At 40.6% G+C, this 17,719-nt stretch overlaps 2 protein-coding genes across 2 annotated transcripts; both read left to right on the top strand.

Moving 5' to 3' along the window:
- The first annotated feature begins 6,852 nt into the window (after positions 1–6,852).
- Positions 6,853–7,590, top strand: LOC148788455 (uncharacterized). Its single transcript, XM_088880091.1, has one exon. It carries the CDS (start codon positions 6,853–6,855, stop codon positions 7,588–7,590), a length of 738 nt encoding a protein of 245 aa, XP_088736217.1.
- A 4,603-nt stretch (positions 7,591–12,193) lies between these two features.
- Positions 12,194–15,578, top strand: LOC105160176 (putative late blight resistance protein homolog R1A-3). The gene is made up of 2 exons (XM_088879352.1): positions 12,194–12,419; positions 12,639–15,578. The coding sequence occupies exons 1-2, from the start codon at positions 12,306–12,308 to the stop codon at positions 15,207–15,209; spliced, it is 2,685 nt and encodes an 894-aa protein (XP_088735478.1). The 5' UTR covers positions 12,194–12,305; the 3' UTR covers positions 15,210–15,578.
- Positions 15,579–17,719: the final 2,141 nt, after the last annotated feature.

The following is a 17,719-nucleotide window of genomic DNA, read 5'->3' as shown; positions in this document are numbered from 1 at the left end:
TTTATTATATCTTTTTGGCATTTTACAATTTTTTATAAAATAACCCTTTTTACCACAATTGTAGTACCTCCTATCTTTATATTTTTTATCCCTAGTTCCCTTCTCATCATCACGTGATTCAGAACCACTGTGGCTTTTATTTTTTTTCTTTACTATGTCTTTTATGAAAAGAATTTCTATATTTTGTTCTTTCTTTAACAAAATTAATTATATATTGGTCTTGACTAGGTTTGTTAGTATTCAAATCTATTTCTTTGCTCTTTAAACCACTATCACAGTTTCTAAATTTCTATTGTCCCTTCCATATTTAATTGCATATTTAACTTCACTATGTGCTTATGAAATTGCATTTAATAAAACTATTAGAGAATAGTCATGAATATTTTTATCTCCAGTCAACTTAATTTCCTGAATTAGTTTTGTAAAATCATCAAGATTTTCCTCAATATTTTTAGATAAATCCAATTTGTTTCTAAAAAATTTCTCAAGGTAAAAACAATTTACTAGGCAATGATGTTTCAGTATACAATTCTTCCAATTTATTCCATAAATCTTTTGTATTATTTTGTTTTCCAACTTTTCTCAAAACAGTGTCAAAAAGATTTAATATTATTGAAGAATAAGCATACTCATCATTTTCAATTTTCTTCTCTTCTGAAATATTTTCTATATATTTCCCATCTATTGCTTTAAAAACTTTTGTTGTGTTAAAATTCCCTTCATTTTTTATTGCCAAATTGAAGAATCAATTTTACCATTGAAAGATTGTAAATTATAACCAGCCATTTTGCATAGATAGAAATATACAGCAAAAATATTATATTAACAGAAAAATCAACCATTCACAGAAAAATCAATGAATCATAATATATGATTTTACATTGAATAACCAAGGATTCTTAGGCCAAATCTCGACTAGATACCAGACGACCTCAAGGGTCCGGTCAGGTGAGGAATTTGCGGGGAATTAAGCCTCAGTTTTTATAATAAAATTTTAAAAGTATATAATCAATTAACAGATTAACAATATTTCAACAGATGAACTTAGTAGAATACTATTTTTCAAATATATTTTGCACCAAACAAAATAATGACAATGTTATCAACAATACTCTTCAACAGTCAACTAAATCCTCAAGGATATATTTGAACAAAACAGGAATCTTGCACTGAGAAAAATTATTAACTATTTTTTTATACTAAGCAAAAAACAATTTCAAAAATATTTCTCACAATTTTCAGAAATTTCACACAAATCAGAAAATAGAAATTTCAGTAGATTTCAATAGAAAAATAATCAGAGAGATATAGGAATTTCAACAGATATAAGCACAAAGTATCAACAGTAAAAAATTACAAAAAATTAAAGAGGAGGGGTTTAGAGGTTACCACCACCAAGGCTAGAGATTAGAGACCAAGCTCTCATACAACCGTAAGAAATTTATCCCCAAAGTTGATGAGCACTAAAAAACTATTACAGAGATAATGATTGATTTTCAAACCCTTATACAATAATTTCATAAACAAATTACGGAATAAATATACAAAGATAGAAATGATAATAATATGCCAGAAAACTGAAGAATCCAATAGATCGCCTCAGTGAGCCAATAAATAGGAGAGCAAGACCTCAACCATCAAAGGCCGACAGCTCTCACGGTTGCTCGGAAACCCAACAATAGTCACAAAGAACTTCAGTCACCAAGACCTACACAAGAACTACTAAGGTTTATTTTGCAGAAACAGTTCACTAAAAACTGAGATCGATTATAGAGTGAGAGAGGGATATTTTGTTCGGTTAATCAGAGATCAAAAGCCATGGATGGCTTTATAGATGAGAGATATGGAAGAGGGAGTGAGAATCAAGAGGAGATGGCATATTTCTAATGTCATCGGAATAAGGTGGCGAAGAACGAGAGAGAGAGAGAGAGAGGGAGAAGCAATCCTCACAACAGTGCAAGAGGAAATGGGGGGAAAAGGGCTAGGGTTTTAGAATAAGTATAGGTAGCCGGGTCAGGATCATCTATATATATATATGTAATTTCTGAAAAATCTCGATATGATCATAATAATTTTACTAATTTGAATTATTAAAATTTTTTGGTTACGTACTTCAATTAATTGAAGATTCATAGTTGTTTACTTTTTAAAAATGAATTAATTATGTACATTTCTGAAGCCATATATTTTTATTAAGAACTTAAATATAAGATATATTTATTTTATGTTTTATTTTAATGTTAGGTTTTAATCTTTTTTTCATGGTGTTATATATTTTAATATTTGTTGTATTGCATATTTTATTTTATAAAAATAATATATAAAATAATATATATATATATATATATATATATATAAGCCGTTTCAGTACAATGCATGTCGTATATATCCTAAAATTTTGAAATTTTTTGTGCCCGTATCGCTTACCCATGTCCATGTATTATAGCTATCAGACCTTGCTTACATAGGCCTCAGTTTTGGAGAAATTCTTTCTACATGCAATAAAAAGAATTAAAAGAAACAAATAGTAATTAATTGAGGACTAATGAGTACTATTATGTATATATATATACGATATACATTAGTAAAAAAATATATTAAATTATAAGGATAAAAAAGTAATTAGATATGTAGGAGACACACCTTAAACATATACAACCCATCAAATCATATAATTTTCAATACCACTATAAATACCAAATATTAATTTTGTATGCAAGTTACTATTCATTGACTGAGACACCATTCTCTTGAAAACTGCACCTCTTACGGAAAATGCATTTCACCTGGTGTGCAATTGCGTCGTGATAAAAATTTTGATTTTATCCTTTAGCAAAATAACCTCGACCACATCATTAAGGCCGTCTGTGGGAAAATTTACCTCGACGCTGAGCATGCAGACCAGGTCTCGAGCTCGTGACGTCCACGATCTAGACGTAATCCGCAAAGCCCAAGTAAACGGAACGGAACAGAGCCCGCCTGGCGCATAGTCAATTCCTCAGGAGGTAACCCTCCTGACGCATGAGCAGGCACCCCTCAATGGGGAAGTCCCCTCATCACATCAACAATCTCCGGCCGTGCCCCCAACCAGAGTACTCCTCCCGGATGCTCCACCCCAAGAACCAATGATTCAGCTGACATACGAGGCCTTGCTAGTCTTGATAAACGACGCATCTTCTTGAGCTGCGGCTCAAGCCGTGGCCCAATTTGTGGCACAACCACCAGCGAACCCGCCCCTTCCTTCCCCTTGCAGAAGTCGAGAACTATCATCGGCTCCAAAGAAGGAAGAGTAGAGGCGAGAAGAAGTAAACAGTCGGGTCTTCAGACCCAAAGTTGCACAAACTCAAGATCGGAATCTCCATAATCAAGAATCTTCCGCCCTCCTACCACCTCGGGGAGCCGAGGATTCCTACTTGCTGTTGGCTGTGGCACCTCCAAGACGATGCCCATTCGCCCCAAACATTCTGGCCGAGGCGCTCCCAGCTGGTCTCAAGGTGTCGAATCTATCGTAATATGATAGGACAGGAGACCCACAGGAACACCTAGACAAGTTCTATGCCAAGATTGATTGGTATGATCTGAGTGACGCCGCGTACTATAAGGTTTTCCGCACTACACTCTCAAAACGCGCGTTGGCCTGGTTTAACCAACTGCCCGCTGGAACTATTTCCAGCCTCGAGCAGTTGGTTCAACATTTTTTGCACCACTTCTCTATGAACAAAAAAGTCCCGAAAACGGCGGTATATCTATTTACTATTCGCCAGAGGGAAGCCGAGACCCTTAGAGACTTCATGCAAAGGTTCGTAGATGCAATGCATGAGGTTCTCCATGTTAATCAAGTGTTGTTAGCTAGTATTGTCCAATAGAATCTACAACCGGGAAGATTCAAGGAGTCTATAGCCGGCAAACCCCCTAGCACTATGGAGGATTTACTTGTGCGCTCCCAAAAATACATCCGCATTGAGGAGTCGAACGCGATGGACCCTTCCTTCAACAACAAATGGAAGGGTCGGGAAGAACAGAAAGAGCCGAAGAAGGAGGAGGAACGCAAGCATGTACCTCCAGCTGGTTTTGCCCACTATACCCCTTTGAATGCTCCCAGAGGGGAAATACTAGTTGTAGCTAAGCATAAGGGACTAATCAATCAATGACCAAGAAAAATGAAAGACAACCCTAAGAGGCTCAAGTCCGACAAATATTGTCGTTTCCACTGAGACAGAGGGCACACGACGGAGGAGTGCCACCACTTGAAAAATGAGATAGAAAAGTTGATTAAGAGATGATACTTAAAAGAATACGTCATCAGGGATCGAAGCCCCAACCTCAGGACTCAACATCCAATTAAATTGGGAATGGCGACAACCTCCCCACGGTAGGGGTTATCGCCGTGATTTCGGGTGGCCCCGCTGGGGGTGACTCGATCAATGCGAGAAGGGCCCTCGCTCGAGCAGCTAGGGGGAGTCATGCGCAAACCCCTATCCAAGTTCATAACATTGGATCGCAGCAAGAGGACGAGATTTCATTCGGCCAGCAATACTTCGACCTAATGAGGAATCAAAACAACGACGCCCTGGTCATCTCCGCCACGATATCTAACTTTTGGGTCAAGAAAATTTTGGTGGATAGTGGGAGTTCTGCTGATATTATATTCCATGAGGCATATGTCCAATTAGGGATTGATAACGCACAACTTCGGAAGGTGAACACCCCTCTCACGGGTTTTAGCGGAGACATGATCCAACCAGTGGGGGAGGTGACGCTACCATTATCCCTCGGTTCTTATCCAAAGAGATCCATGAAATTAGTGAAGTTCCTCGTAGTGAAGGCCCCATCCGCCTACAACGTCATCTTGGGGAGACCAAGCCTAAACCTCTTCCGAGCAATAGCATCTATTTTCCACTTGAAGCTGAAATTCCCCACTCCTGACGGTGTGGGGGAAGCAGTAGGGGACGAGAGAATGGCAAGAGAATGCTACGTGAATGCACTTAAAAGATCACGCGAGAAGATGAATGAAGCGACCGATGAAAAAATGAAGAGAAAGATGACTGATGGGAGACGAGAGACAACAGATCCCCTGGAAGAGTACGTAGGAGCACCCAGTGGGGAGAAAATAGTTGAAGCCGTGGAAGAGCTGAAGCTGATCCATCTCTCTATAGATGGTGAGAAGACATTAAAGATAGGCACGACGATATGTCAATCCACCGAAGAGAGTTTAACCCGATTTTTAACTGAAAATGAGGAAGTGTTTGCATGGAGCATGATGGATTTCCATGGGATCCCACCCGGCATCATCACCACCAGCTCAACGTAAATCCCGAAGCAAAACCAGTATAGCAAAAGAAAAGGATATTCGGGCTGAAGAGAAGTCAAGCGATAAAAATGGAGGTGGATAAGCCAAGCACATACGCCCGGTGGAATATCCAGAGTGGTTGGCTAACGTCGTCTTGGTTCCGAAGCCAAACGAAAAATGGCGCCTCTATCGACTTCACAAATCTGAACAAGGCGTGTCCAATGGATCCCTTCCCCCTCCCACGGATCGACCTGTTGGTTGACTCCACCTCCGGATGTGAAATGTTGAGTTTTCTCGACACATATCAAGGATACAATCAAATTTCGTTGGCCCGTGAAGATCAAGAGAAAACAAGTTTTGTCACAGACCAAGGGATCTTCTGTTACAATGCCATGCCATTCGGCCTGAAAATACAGGAGCAACATATCAACAGCTTGTTAACGACATGTTCAAAAACTAAATTGTTCGAAACTGGGAAATATACATAAACGATATGCTGGTTAAGAGTGTAAAAGAACAGAATCATGTCAAGGATCTAGAAGAATGCTTCCAAATCCTGAAAGCTTTTGGCATGAAGTTGAATCTCGCAAAGTGTACCTTTGGGGTGCGGGGGGGAAATTTCTCGGGTACATGATCTCCGAAAGAGAGATAGAAGCAAACCCCGAAAAAATCAGTGCTATCATGAACATGCCCCCACCCAAGTCAATCAAAGAGGTACAAAAGCTCGCGGGAAAATTGGCTTCCCTGAATAGATTCAGTTCGCGATCTGCGGATAAGGCCTTCATTTCTTTAAGAAACTTCGTGGCGTAGAAAAGTTTGAATGGAACAAATCTAGCCAAGAAGCATTTGACGAGCTGAAGAGGTATTTGTTTTCACCACCTCTATTGACAAAACCAAAAACATGAGAAACCTTCTACCTTTACTTGGTAATTTCTAAAGATGTTGTTAGCTCAATTTTGGTACGACAGGAAAATAGAGAACACCACCCGTTGTACTATATTAGTAGGATACTGCAGGGGGCCGAATCCAGGTACTCCCAAATCGAAAAATTAGCCCTCTCTTTAATCACCGCAGCCAGAAAGTTGAGGTTGTATTTTCAGTCGCACCAAGTGGTGGTGTTGACGAATCACCCTTTGAAACAAATACTGTCGAGTCTAGAGCTCTCCGGGAGAATGGTCAAGTGGGTTATAGGGTTGAGTGAATTTGGCGTCGAATTTCACCCCAGGCCAGCCATTAAAGCACAGGTGCTAGCCAACTTCATCGTAGAGCTAGCACACGATGAAGCAAGTATTTCTACGCCTTCCTGAACTTTACACGTCGATGGATCATCAAGGTTAATGGGAAGTGGGGCTGGAATAGTTCTAGAGAGCCCTGAAGGTGACAAATTCGAGTATGCTATAAAACTGGAATACCCCTCGTCGAACAATGAAGCAGAATACGAGGCATTCTTAGCAGGAGGTGAGTTAGCTTTAGCCGCCGGGGCAATGAAGATTATCATTTATAGCGACTAACAATTGGTGGTTAATCAGATCCAGGGATCATTTGAGACTCAAGATGAAAAAATGGCAATGCATTCGTTGAAAGAAAAAGATCTACTTAAAAAGTTTAAAGAAGCCTCTGTTGTCCAGGTGTCGAGGACGGAAAATGCCATGGCTGACCAACTGGCTAAACTAGCAAGTTCGATGGCAGCCATCCGAAGCAGGAGAATCACTTTTCTCTCTTCAGAAAGAGCCGCGATAGAGGAGCAAGAAGAGATCATGTGCGCAGACCCAACACCTCCGACCTGTAAAGAAGAGATCGTCAGATTCCTAACAAGTGGAGCCGTACCAGAGAACCAAAAGGAGGCGAAGGCCTTGAGAGGAAAAGCATCCCACTTTGTCATGATAGATGGAGAATTCTACAAACGCGATTTCTTGATGCCCCTCTTAAAATGCCTAACTCCTGAAGAGGGAAATTATGTCCTACGAGAGATACACGAGGGAATTTGCGAAAACCACCTCGGAGGAAAAGCCTTAGCAGGAAAAGCCCTCAGGCAGGGTTTCTTTTGGCCAACGATGCTCTCTGATGCGCACGGGTTAGTAAGGCAATGCCGGGTGTGCCAAGAACATGCAAACATTAATCACCAGCCGGTAGCGCTGATGCATCCCCTAGAAAGCCCCTGCCCTTTTGATCAGTGGGGTATGGACCTAGTTGAGCCATTTCCGCAAGCTGCAGGGCAAACAAAGTTCCTGATCGTAGCAGTGGACTATTTTACAAAGTGGGTAGAGGCCGAACCATTAGCGAAAATATTAGAAAAATAAGTGAGTGTAGGGGCATACAAGTTGCAACAGCTCGATGGAAAGAACATCCCTCGCACGTGGAACATCGCAAATCTCAAGAAGTATTATTGTTAAGTTCTCTGGATAGATAGAGTGGAACATCATACGTGGAACATACTTTTTGAACATTTTGTAATAGAGGGCGAAGTAGAAGTGTAATGTTTTTGTCCCTCCCTGGTGACCCCTTGTGAATCCTCTGTAATTCACGCTCAAGTAATGAAGTTAATTTTCCTGTTGTAGTTAAACTCTCCAACAAGGGGACTATGGATCTTCGTGAGGCCCCCTTGAGGCATCAATTGCCCCGGGACCCCTAAACGAAAGTCCATCAAAGATCACCCTCTAGCGACGTTGTCCCAGAAAATTTTGCCCTCCCTAAATGAAGTTGGTAGAGATCCAACTATGGGACTCGAGCAAAACCATCCCTTGAGACAACACCCAATCAAAATACTTTGCGTAAAAGAAGGCAAACTCATCAAAGAAACATATAAGGCAAACAAAATAAAAGCCGATTACGTAAATTACTACAATCAAATCAAAGTCGATTACAGGCTGGGAATCAAAGTCATACTAAATAATAAATCCAATTACATGCCGATAATAAATCCTAGAAAACACATGGAAAACTACGAAACTTCTAGACTTGGGGGGCTCAACCGTCGGCAACTTCCACCACCTCCTCTTCACCCTTCGACACCTCGGGATCGAGGAGTCCAATGTCCTCCTCAACAATTCAGCCTTTCTCGCGAAGGGTCTGACGAAGGACTCGATGGCACCTCCGAATTGCGTCATCATAATTAGGAGCTGCCCTGTCAGTTAAGATTGTCTCGAACTCCTCCAATTCCTGGAACTTCTAAATCGCCTCCCCTTGAGTCCTAGCAATAAAAGCAACACCGGAGGGCGAGGATAAAAATTTCTTCCCACTGTAGACCTCACGCTCAAATTGATGCTCCCAAGAAGCAATATTCCCCAAAGCCTCATCCCTCTCTTCTTTGAGCCAGGAAAAGTCGCCTTCCCGCTGCTCTAAAGCAGCCTCCAAACGCTTCATTTCCGCCATTCGGGCGGCTTGTTGATTTTTAGTGGCCGTTGTCACAACCAGAGCCTGAAAAAATTAAATAAACTACTCAAAACCAACAAAATCACACAAAGTAGATAGGTAAAAACACAACACAAACCCGAGCCATGTTCTCAGCCAGCAACTCATCCATCTGCTCCTCTGAGAGGTCCGCAACCTGACTCAAGTCTTCTTCACTCATGATACCTCTGGTGCGGCTCCAGTGGGACGAAGCACCTCCCACGTGGCTCGCCCCTGCATCACAAGCATCGCCATCTGCCAAGAAAAAGGCGCCTCTCTGCATCTTCGGAGGAGGGGATGGACCAACTAGGGGAGTTGGAAGTGAACCAGAATGGCGGCTCCCAATGGAGACCCCATGAGGCGCGACAGAAACGGAGCTCCCCACCTGTAGCGGTGCCGACTCTTGGTCGCGTCTCTTCTGCTCCCTAACCGCCGCCTTTTGGGCACGCACAGCGTCGATCTCAAGCTTCTTACCTGAAACAAAATCAATTTAGCGCAAGAAAACCCAAACCAAGTTTATGAAAAAACAAAAATGTAAATAAATGTAGCGGGGGAAAAACTTAGTTGTCGTATGACAATTGCAAGGAAATACCAGAAGGAAAGTAGTGAGCGACATCCACCATTCGGCTAAACAACCCCGCTGCCATACACCCCTGACGCAATTTTTCAAACTCTTACGGTGAGTAATCGTGATAGCCGAGCTATTACACTCTGAGGCCAAACCCCAACCATTATCTCTAACGTAAAAAAAATTTTCCTTCCAAGGACCCTTAGAAGAAACAAACCCTTTCAAAAACCTACAAGCTTTCTGAGGAGTGAAGTAAAAATACCGTCCATCATAAGAAGAAACAGACACTTCCGCCACGCGGTGGACAATCCATAAAGCGTGAAAGCTTTCTAGAGTCAACGGAAGCCTTAATTCTATAAGACGACGTTGTCAACCCTCAAAACACATAAACGCATTTGGCGTAAGTTAGCTAACACAAATACCATAACTCCGAATCACCTTGACAAGTAAAGGATGAGGAGGAATAGAAAATTAGTTACAAAATAGGTAGTATAAATAGTGAAACACCCAGCTGAAGGATCTCTAATCCTCCGACCTCGAGAGAAAAGGATAAACTTGTGTGCAGAGGGTACCCTATAAGTCACCCGAATGCCGACAAGCTGCTCTCTAGTCAAAACGTTGTCGCAAGTACCAATATCCACCGTGCAACAACGTGGGACGCGATAACCAGGAATGCCTGGACGTCTCCCATCAACCCCCAACGCCACAACTACACTCGGTCGGGTGGACACTTCGGTAATTTCTGTCTCACTATCATTTTCAACCTCCCCCCCTTCACTTTTGTCTCCTCGTCCTCGCTGACGACCTCATCGTTAGTCTTACTTCGCCCAGAGCCAGCCTCCCCATCTGATGCCATATCATCACATTGTTCGCTACGCCTAAACCCCGTTGAGTCCAACTCAAAATCAGACAAATTCTCTAAATTTTCACCTGAGTCAAAAGAAGAACACTTAGGCAAACTCATAATCGCGGCAATATGGTTGGGTGAATAGCCTTCTAGGTACGGAGGAAGATTATCCCAAACTTTTTCAGCAGGCGGAATAAAGTTCGAAAATTCTCCTCTACCGAATCCCAGTATCGAACCACCCGAGGGAGGGGCCTCCGCCCCCAGCCCGAAGCGCCGCCTCGAGCTGGAGGGGGGACCTTGCCCCCCAGCCCGAGGAGCTGCCTCGAGCTCGGAGGGGGGGTCGCGCCTCGAGCCGGCAGCGGGGCGTCCACCCTCCGGCTCGAAGTCTCACCCGTGCCTCCCCCCACCTTCGCCGTGCCCTCCCGTTCGTCGGACATGCCGTCACCTATTGGCTATTTTCACATTCACCCTCTCCACCCCACATTTTTTATTAAAGTAAAATACGAAGCAAGTGCACCAAATGAAAAGAGAAGCAAAATTTAACTAAGGGACCTTTGCTAGCTATTGTGGAGAGAAGTTTGGAAGTTAGAGATGCAAATCGAAGGAAGGCAAATGTGAAAAAAAAAAAAAAGTATAACTAAGTAGGTGGAAGGCAATTAATAGCTCCCACCCACCCAACCACTCCCATTTATTATATTCAATCAGTTTTCTTTAACATTTACTCTCGTACAAAATATTACACCGGCAAGTACATATTCCATCCAAGAGTGGGGGTTTGTATGATATACATTAGTAAAAAAAATATATTAAATTGTAAGGGTAAAAAAGTAATTTGATATGTAGGAGACACCACCTTAAACATATATAACCCACCACACCATATAATTTTCATCACCACTATAAATACCAAAATATTAATTTTTTATGCAAGTTACTATTCATTGACTAAGACTCCATTCTCTTCAAAACTGCACCTCTTACGAAAACTGCATTTCACCTGGTGTGCAATTGCGTCATGATAAAAATTCTGATTTTATCCTTTAGCAAAAAACCTCGACCACCTCAATACATAACTTTTTGACTAATTGTTTTAGCATTAGTTATTTTGTAGTATTTAATTTTATGAAACAAGCATCAATATTTTGTAATCATTTTTTGCAAAACAAGTTGATGTCAGTTAAAAGAAGTGATTTAATAATTTTAAAAAATAATCTAAGGTACAAATATAATTAATATTAGTAATACGTAATTTACTAATATATAAAATTATTTATGTTAAACAGGACTTCATATTAAAATTACTAAATTAATAACTTAGTTGCTAATACATGCTAAGAGATTATTTATTAATTATCAATGCACCAACTTTGTAAATTCAAAGCTTCAAAACAATTTTATGTATAGTTTACATACATATACAGAATATATATATATACTATAATATATTTATAGTATTTTTTCTAAATAAAACACACTATATTCTTCATAATCTAACCTATGAATTACCATTTAAATTGAAATCCAATTTTAAGATTAACATATTATTTCAAGTTAGCAATTTAATCATGGCAATTACAAAATTTTAACACACTGCCAATAATATTTTGGTGAAAACAAGAGTTGTAATTGAAAGTTCACTTAATTCTTTTTCTATTGATGTTTGTTCAAAATACTTTGGAGTGAAATAATTTTTTTTTTTTGGCTAAATTATCTTCTTATATGCTAAATGTATGATGTAAAATAGTAGTTTGATCAAAAAAGAATTGTTTGACCAACAATAAGATAGTAATAAGTCAATTGACGATAAATATGAATTTTCATTCAACTTAATTTTTATGCTAATATCAACAAATTAGGTGAATTTTGATTAGCGGATGCATTTATTTATTAGACAAAAATAAATATAAAAAATACTAAATATAATTTTTCAAATAATATGATTTTTATATAATTATACCAAATCTCAAGCTACGATTGATGTAATTATCCATTTTTATAATGTAGGGGGAGATAATGTAAAGATACTACTTTAAAGGGACATTGATGCAATTATACCCACGCATTATCATAGTAATTATCTCCTCCTTGACGTGGATCCGTTGACTTAGATCTGATTCAAATCTCAAGTGACAGTTCAGTTCACCTTCATTTCCTTCTCGTCTTTTTCCATTAGAGTTGACTTGCTAAAACTAGTGATCCTGCAACTTTAGATGGCGGCTTACAGTGCTGTCATTTCTCTCTCGCATACCCTAGACACCATCTTGGCTCCTGGCGGCCTGCCGATTTCTCCCCAAAGAAGAAAACTTGAATCTCTCCGTGATAAGGTTAGTTTCTTGCAACAATTTCTTGAAAGTTCTTTAAGGAAGACGGGCGATCATGCAGCTGCAGAAAGTCTTGAAGCCAAAATCAGGGACGCGGCTTTCGAGGCTGAAGACATGATTGTATCCCGGACATCCTACATTGTCGAAGTATCTGAAACCAAACTCCTTCTTTTCGTGTTGAGAAGCGTCATGGTGTTTATCTTTGTCAACACTATGTTGCAGTTTGCTGTAAAAAATTTCGTGTCTGCCGCTCTCCAAAGTGTGACGTTTGATGTTGTCCGTATCTTGATGCCTGTTGTGGTCATCCTGAATTTGACGTACTTATTGTCCAAATATGTGATGGAATTTAAGACCAAAGCTAGAAATGTCAAATATGAGGTTCAATTTAATTCTCAGGAAATTGAGGCCTTGCATAAGATAATAGAAAAAGTCGGGTCCGTGGTGGAAAAGATGATAAAGATTAGGGATGAGAGTGAAGCAGATGATCAGAAGCCGATGAGGAATCTCTCCTCGGCTGGATCATCACCTACAGGCGATTTTTCTGTTGGTAGTGGAAAGAATGTTGTGGTGGGATTTGAGAGTGATTTGGAAGAGATGAGGACTCGACTAACGGGTGCTTCGTCCAAGCGTGACATTGTTTCGATTGTGGGGATGGGCGGCATTGGTAAAACTACTCTTGCTAGACAGGCGTACGATGATAGCTATATCGTCTATCACTTTGATACCCGGGCTTGGGTGACAGTATCTCAAGAATATTCCTTGCGCCAAGTCCTGATTGGCCTTTTAGATTCAGCAAAAATCCTCACTGAGAAGATGTACGACAAGAGAGAAGAAGAATTGGCTGACTGTCTGTACAAAGGCCTCGTGGGAAGAAGGTACCTCATAGTAATGGATGATATTTGGGATACACAGATTTGGGATGCTGTGAGAAGATTTTTCCCCAACGATTGCAATGGAAGTCGTATCCTTCTGACTACTCGGCTATCAGATGTGGCCCTTTGTGCCGACTCTTTTAGCCCTCTTCATAAAATGCAATTCCTCAAGGAAGGTGAAAGTTGGAATCTTCTTTGCAAAAAGGTTTTTGGAGAAAAGGATTGCCCCCGCGAATTGGAAGACATTGGAAAGGCGATTGCACGAAATTGTGGGGGACTTCCGCTAGCAATTGTTGTAATTGGTGGTCTCCTCTCCAAGGAAAGTAGGAGACAAGAATATTGGAGAAATCTAGCTGAAAATTTGAGTTCAATTGTGACTAAAGATGACGACCAGTGTTTGAAGATATTAGGTCTGAGTTATAACCGCCTGCCTCAACGCTTGAGAGCTTGCTTTCTCTATATGGCTGTGTTTCCAGAGGATTATGAGATCCCTGTCGCCAAACTTATCCGCTTATGGGCCGCTGAGGGATTTCTGAAGCCGAATGCATCTAAAAGTTTGGAAGATTTGGCAGAGGAGTACTTGGATGATCTCATCGAGAGAAACCTCATTTTGGTCTCCAAGCGGAGTGCTAATGGAAAGATCAGAACATGCAATATTCATGATCTATTACGGAACTTGTGCTCGCGAAATGCTCGGAAGGAAAAATTTCTTTATATGGTGAACTGCAAGGATAATGTTCTTAAACAAGGTGTAAATATCACTCCACACAGATTAAGCAACCCTCCACGCAGATTAAGCATCCCGCCACGCAGATTAAGCATCCATCCCGATCTTCTGAGCATTCAATCTCAGATTCTATATAAAAGTGAGATTCATAACTCAAGTGCTCATTCTCTCCTATGTACTGGTGCACGTCTTATATATCCATCATGCGTCTACCTTGGTTATAGACTGCTGAGGGTACTGGATTTAATCATAGTACGTTTCTTTCACTTCCCAGCTGAAATAACTAAGTTGGTCCACTTGAGATACCTTGCTTTCACCTACAATGAGGCGCTTCCTCCATCGATAGCTGAGCTCTGGAATCTACAGACACTTGTTTATCACAATTGGACATTTGGAAAATGTCCTGTTTTCCCTGTGGAAATCTGGATGATGCCAAAACTACGGCATTTATGCATCACACCCTGTAGATTGCCTGTTCCTCAGAATGTGCGAATGCTTGTTCTAGGAAACCTCCAGACGCTTTCGGAAGTAAGGAACTTGAGATGTAGCGTTGATATCTTTAAAAGAATTCCAAATCTGAAGGAACTGGGAATTTCCTATGAGGTCTCCCCCTCGGAGAATTGGTCAAAATATCAACTTGAAGCTCTTGTCAATCTACATCAGCTCGAAACATTGAAACTTCTCTTTAAGAATTCTTCCCATGCATCAGAAATTGTCAATCCGCCAAAGCTTGCTTTCCCTGAGAAGCTTAAAAGATTAATTCTAGCTGGTTGTGGAATTCCTTGGTCAAGTATGACAATTGTTGGTGCGTTGCCTAATCTTGAAGTGCTCAAACTGCGAAAAAATGCTTGCCAAGGCATTGAGTGGGAGCCAGTTGAAGAGCAATTTTGTCAACTTAAACACCTGCTGCTAGAAGAGGTAGATCTTGTACAGTGGGTGGCCAATGAAACCCATTTCCCCCGTCTCCAACGCCTTGTTATTAGGTCCTGCTACAAGCTAAAGGAGATTCCTTCTGGTATTGGTGAAATACCGACACTTGAATTGATCGAATTGGTCGACTGCCATCATTCTGCTGTGACTTCTGCAGAAAAAATCCAAGAGGAACAAGAAGGCCTGGGAAACGAAGAACTCAAAGTTCATATTGATTTGAGGCGATACTTCAAGAATAAATTTTACTCCAAAATCTTTCATTAAAAGGTGAAGCCTCTTTGAGTGATTGAATATTACATTTTTTCACCTGTGTGAATTTAGGTGCATTTAGCCGCAACGATTCCTCCCATGACGATTGCTGTTCCAAACATAAATCCAATCTTATGATTCTAGCCTTAAATTCTGAGTAAAATGTGTGTCGTTTTGGTTTTCCTTTCTTTCCTTTGTCAAAATTGTACTGCATGTCCTGGTTGGAATTCAGTTCACCCTGAGCAAAATGCAGTCTCATGTTTTGCATTTGATTTGTTTACCACTTAGAATTTCCATTGTAGATTAATCAGGACATCGACATGAGGCCCTTGACAATCTTGTGACTTTGAACATGTTTATCAAGAATCAATCATCATTGTTGAACTCCTTGCACAAGTACACAAATACAACCAACTGTTTTGGTGCGGTTACTGAGGTTGTCCGATTAAGGGAAATTTTATCGACTTAAATGCCCGTTGCTTGAAGAGATGGATCTCATGCCATGAAGAGGGATCAAGATTCCTGGTTGCAGAGGTCGTAACCAGATATGACAAAGCTAAAGGCGAATTTTAGTATGTTAAATTTTAAATATTATTTGTAATAAATAATAAAATATATTTAAATTTTAATAATAATTCAACTCAGTCAATAACATATACATGAAGAATCAAGTTCAATAACAGAGCAAAATTACACAATGAAACAGAGAAAGTCAGAGAATCTGCCATGAGTTTCATTCGTCTTTTGTTAATTCTGTTACATAGAGCTATCCAGGAGGATGAAGACTGTTTAAATTAACAAACCACCAGCAAAGAATCTACCAATCAACAAGTGCCCAGTTACACGACGTGGACCAATCATGGCGCGAATAAACGACTGGAAAGAAAGTGTAAATAAACCAAGAGAAAATGTAATAAGCTAAAACACGACTTTGAACTACGTTTAATCTATCCTTGATTTAATAGATCATCTTCAACACCTGGTGTCTTCAGTGCATTGAGGGAAGAGTATGGCTGCAGTAGAGCTCCAAGTAGCGTCATCAGGAGGTATTCCAACAGCCCCCCCATAAGTAGGACTAGGGGCAAAAGGCACAAGTCCCAACTTGGAGAGAAAGGAACTAAACAGCTACAAAGGGAGAGCTTTTGTGAAGATGTCAGCGATCTGGGCAAAACTCCGAATCAAAACAGGGGCAGCAAAGCCATCTTTGTATGCATCTCGAACGAGATGACAATCAATTTCAATATATTTTGTACGTTCAGGAAAGACGGGGTTGGCTAAAATGTGAACAACCGCTTTATTGTCACAGAAGAGAGAAATTGGCAAGGAAATTGTAAAACCAAAATCATTCAGTAAGTACAAAAGCCATTGCAACTCACATTTAGTAGAAGCTAAGTTGTGATATTCCGCTTCTGCTGAAGAACGGAACACCATTGATTGTTTCTTTGTCTTTCAAGAAATGAGAGCCTTACCAAGGAAGACACAAAATCCAGTTAAGGATCGTTTGGAATGACAGCATGATGCCCAGTCAGCATCGCAGTAACCTCGAAGGTTTAAGGTATTAGCTGCAGGCAAAAATAAACCCACCGTAGGATAACCTTTAAGGTATTTAACCACATGGAGAGCTGCCTTCCAGTGTGTATCACAAGGTCGATTCAAATATTGACTCAATTGCTGCACCGACTATGAAATGTCAGGCCTAGTGGAACCAAGATAGAGTAATAGACCTACTAGACGCCTGTAGGAATCAGGGGCTGAGAGCAAAACACCAGAATTCGAGCTCAACTTAAGCCCCAGAGGAAGAGGCGTAGGGGCTGCCTTAGCATGCGGCAAACCAGTGTCAGCTATGATATCTAGCACATACTTCATTTGAGCCAAATAAATCCCATCAACATTTCGTGCTATCTCCAAGCCCAAAAACTAGCGTGCCTCCCCAAGATCTTTAATAGTAAAAAGATCATGAAGGTAAGCTTGAACCTTGTGAAGTTCATCAACACAGGCTCCAGCGAGAAGAATATCATCGACGTATACTAAGAGAGAAACAAGACCACGAGCAGTATGGAGAAGAAACAGATAGTGGTCATGTGCACACTGTGTGAAACCAAATTCCTGTAATTTCAGTTTTAGTTCCACGTTCCATTGACACGAGGCTTGTTTCAAGTTGTATAAGGACCTTTCTAATTTGCACACAAGGCCTGATGCAACCTGGTAACCAGGTGGAGGAATCATATAGATGTCCTCATCCAAATAGCCATGAAGAAACGCATTATTTACGTCAAGTTGATGGAGAACCCAACTATTAGCAGCAGCAAGCGTGAGAAAGAGGCGTACTGTCACTGTCTTTGCCACAGGGAAAAAGCTTTCTGTGTAATCGATCCCTTCAATCTGATTATATCCTTTAGCAACAAGGCGCGCCTTGTATCGTTCCACACTACCATCAGTTCGTAATTTACCTTGAAGACCCACTTGCATCCGATAGCTCACTTTCCAACGGGTAACGGTGTAAGCTTCCAAGTGTGATTAGTCTC

This window comes from Sesamum indicum, linkage group LG4, assembly GCF_026168435.1.
Source record: "Sesamum indicum cultivar Baizhima isolate 11 linkage group LG4, ASM2616843v1, whole genome shotgun sequence".
Lineage (NCBI taxonomy): Eukaryota > Viridiplantae > Streptophyta > Magnoliopsida > Lamiales > Pedaliaceae > Sesamum > Sesamum indicum.
Note: the sequence above shows the minus strand (reverse complement) of the source record. Positions and strands in the feature narration are given on the sequence as shown.

Excerpts from the sequence above, each read along its gene's own strand:
- LOC105160176 (XM_088879352.1), top strand. The coding sequence starts at position 12,306 with ATGGCGGCTTACAGTGCTGTCATTTCTCTCTCGCATACCCTAGACACC. Across the intron at positions 12,420-12,638 it reads TTGAATCTCTCCGTGATAAG|TTTGCTGTAAAAAATTTCGT; the intron begins GTTAGTTTCTTG and ends ACTATGTTGCAG.
- LOC148788455 (XM_088880091.1), top strand. The coding sequence starts at position 6,853 with ATGGCAATGCATTCGTTGAAAGAAAAAGATCTACTTAAAAAGTTTAAA.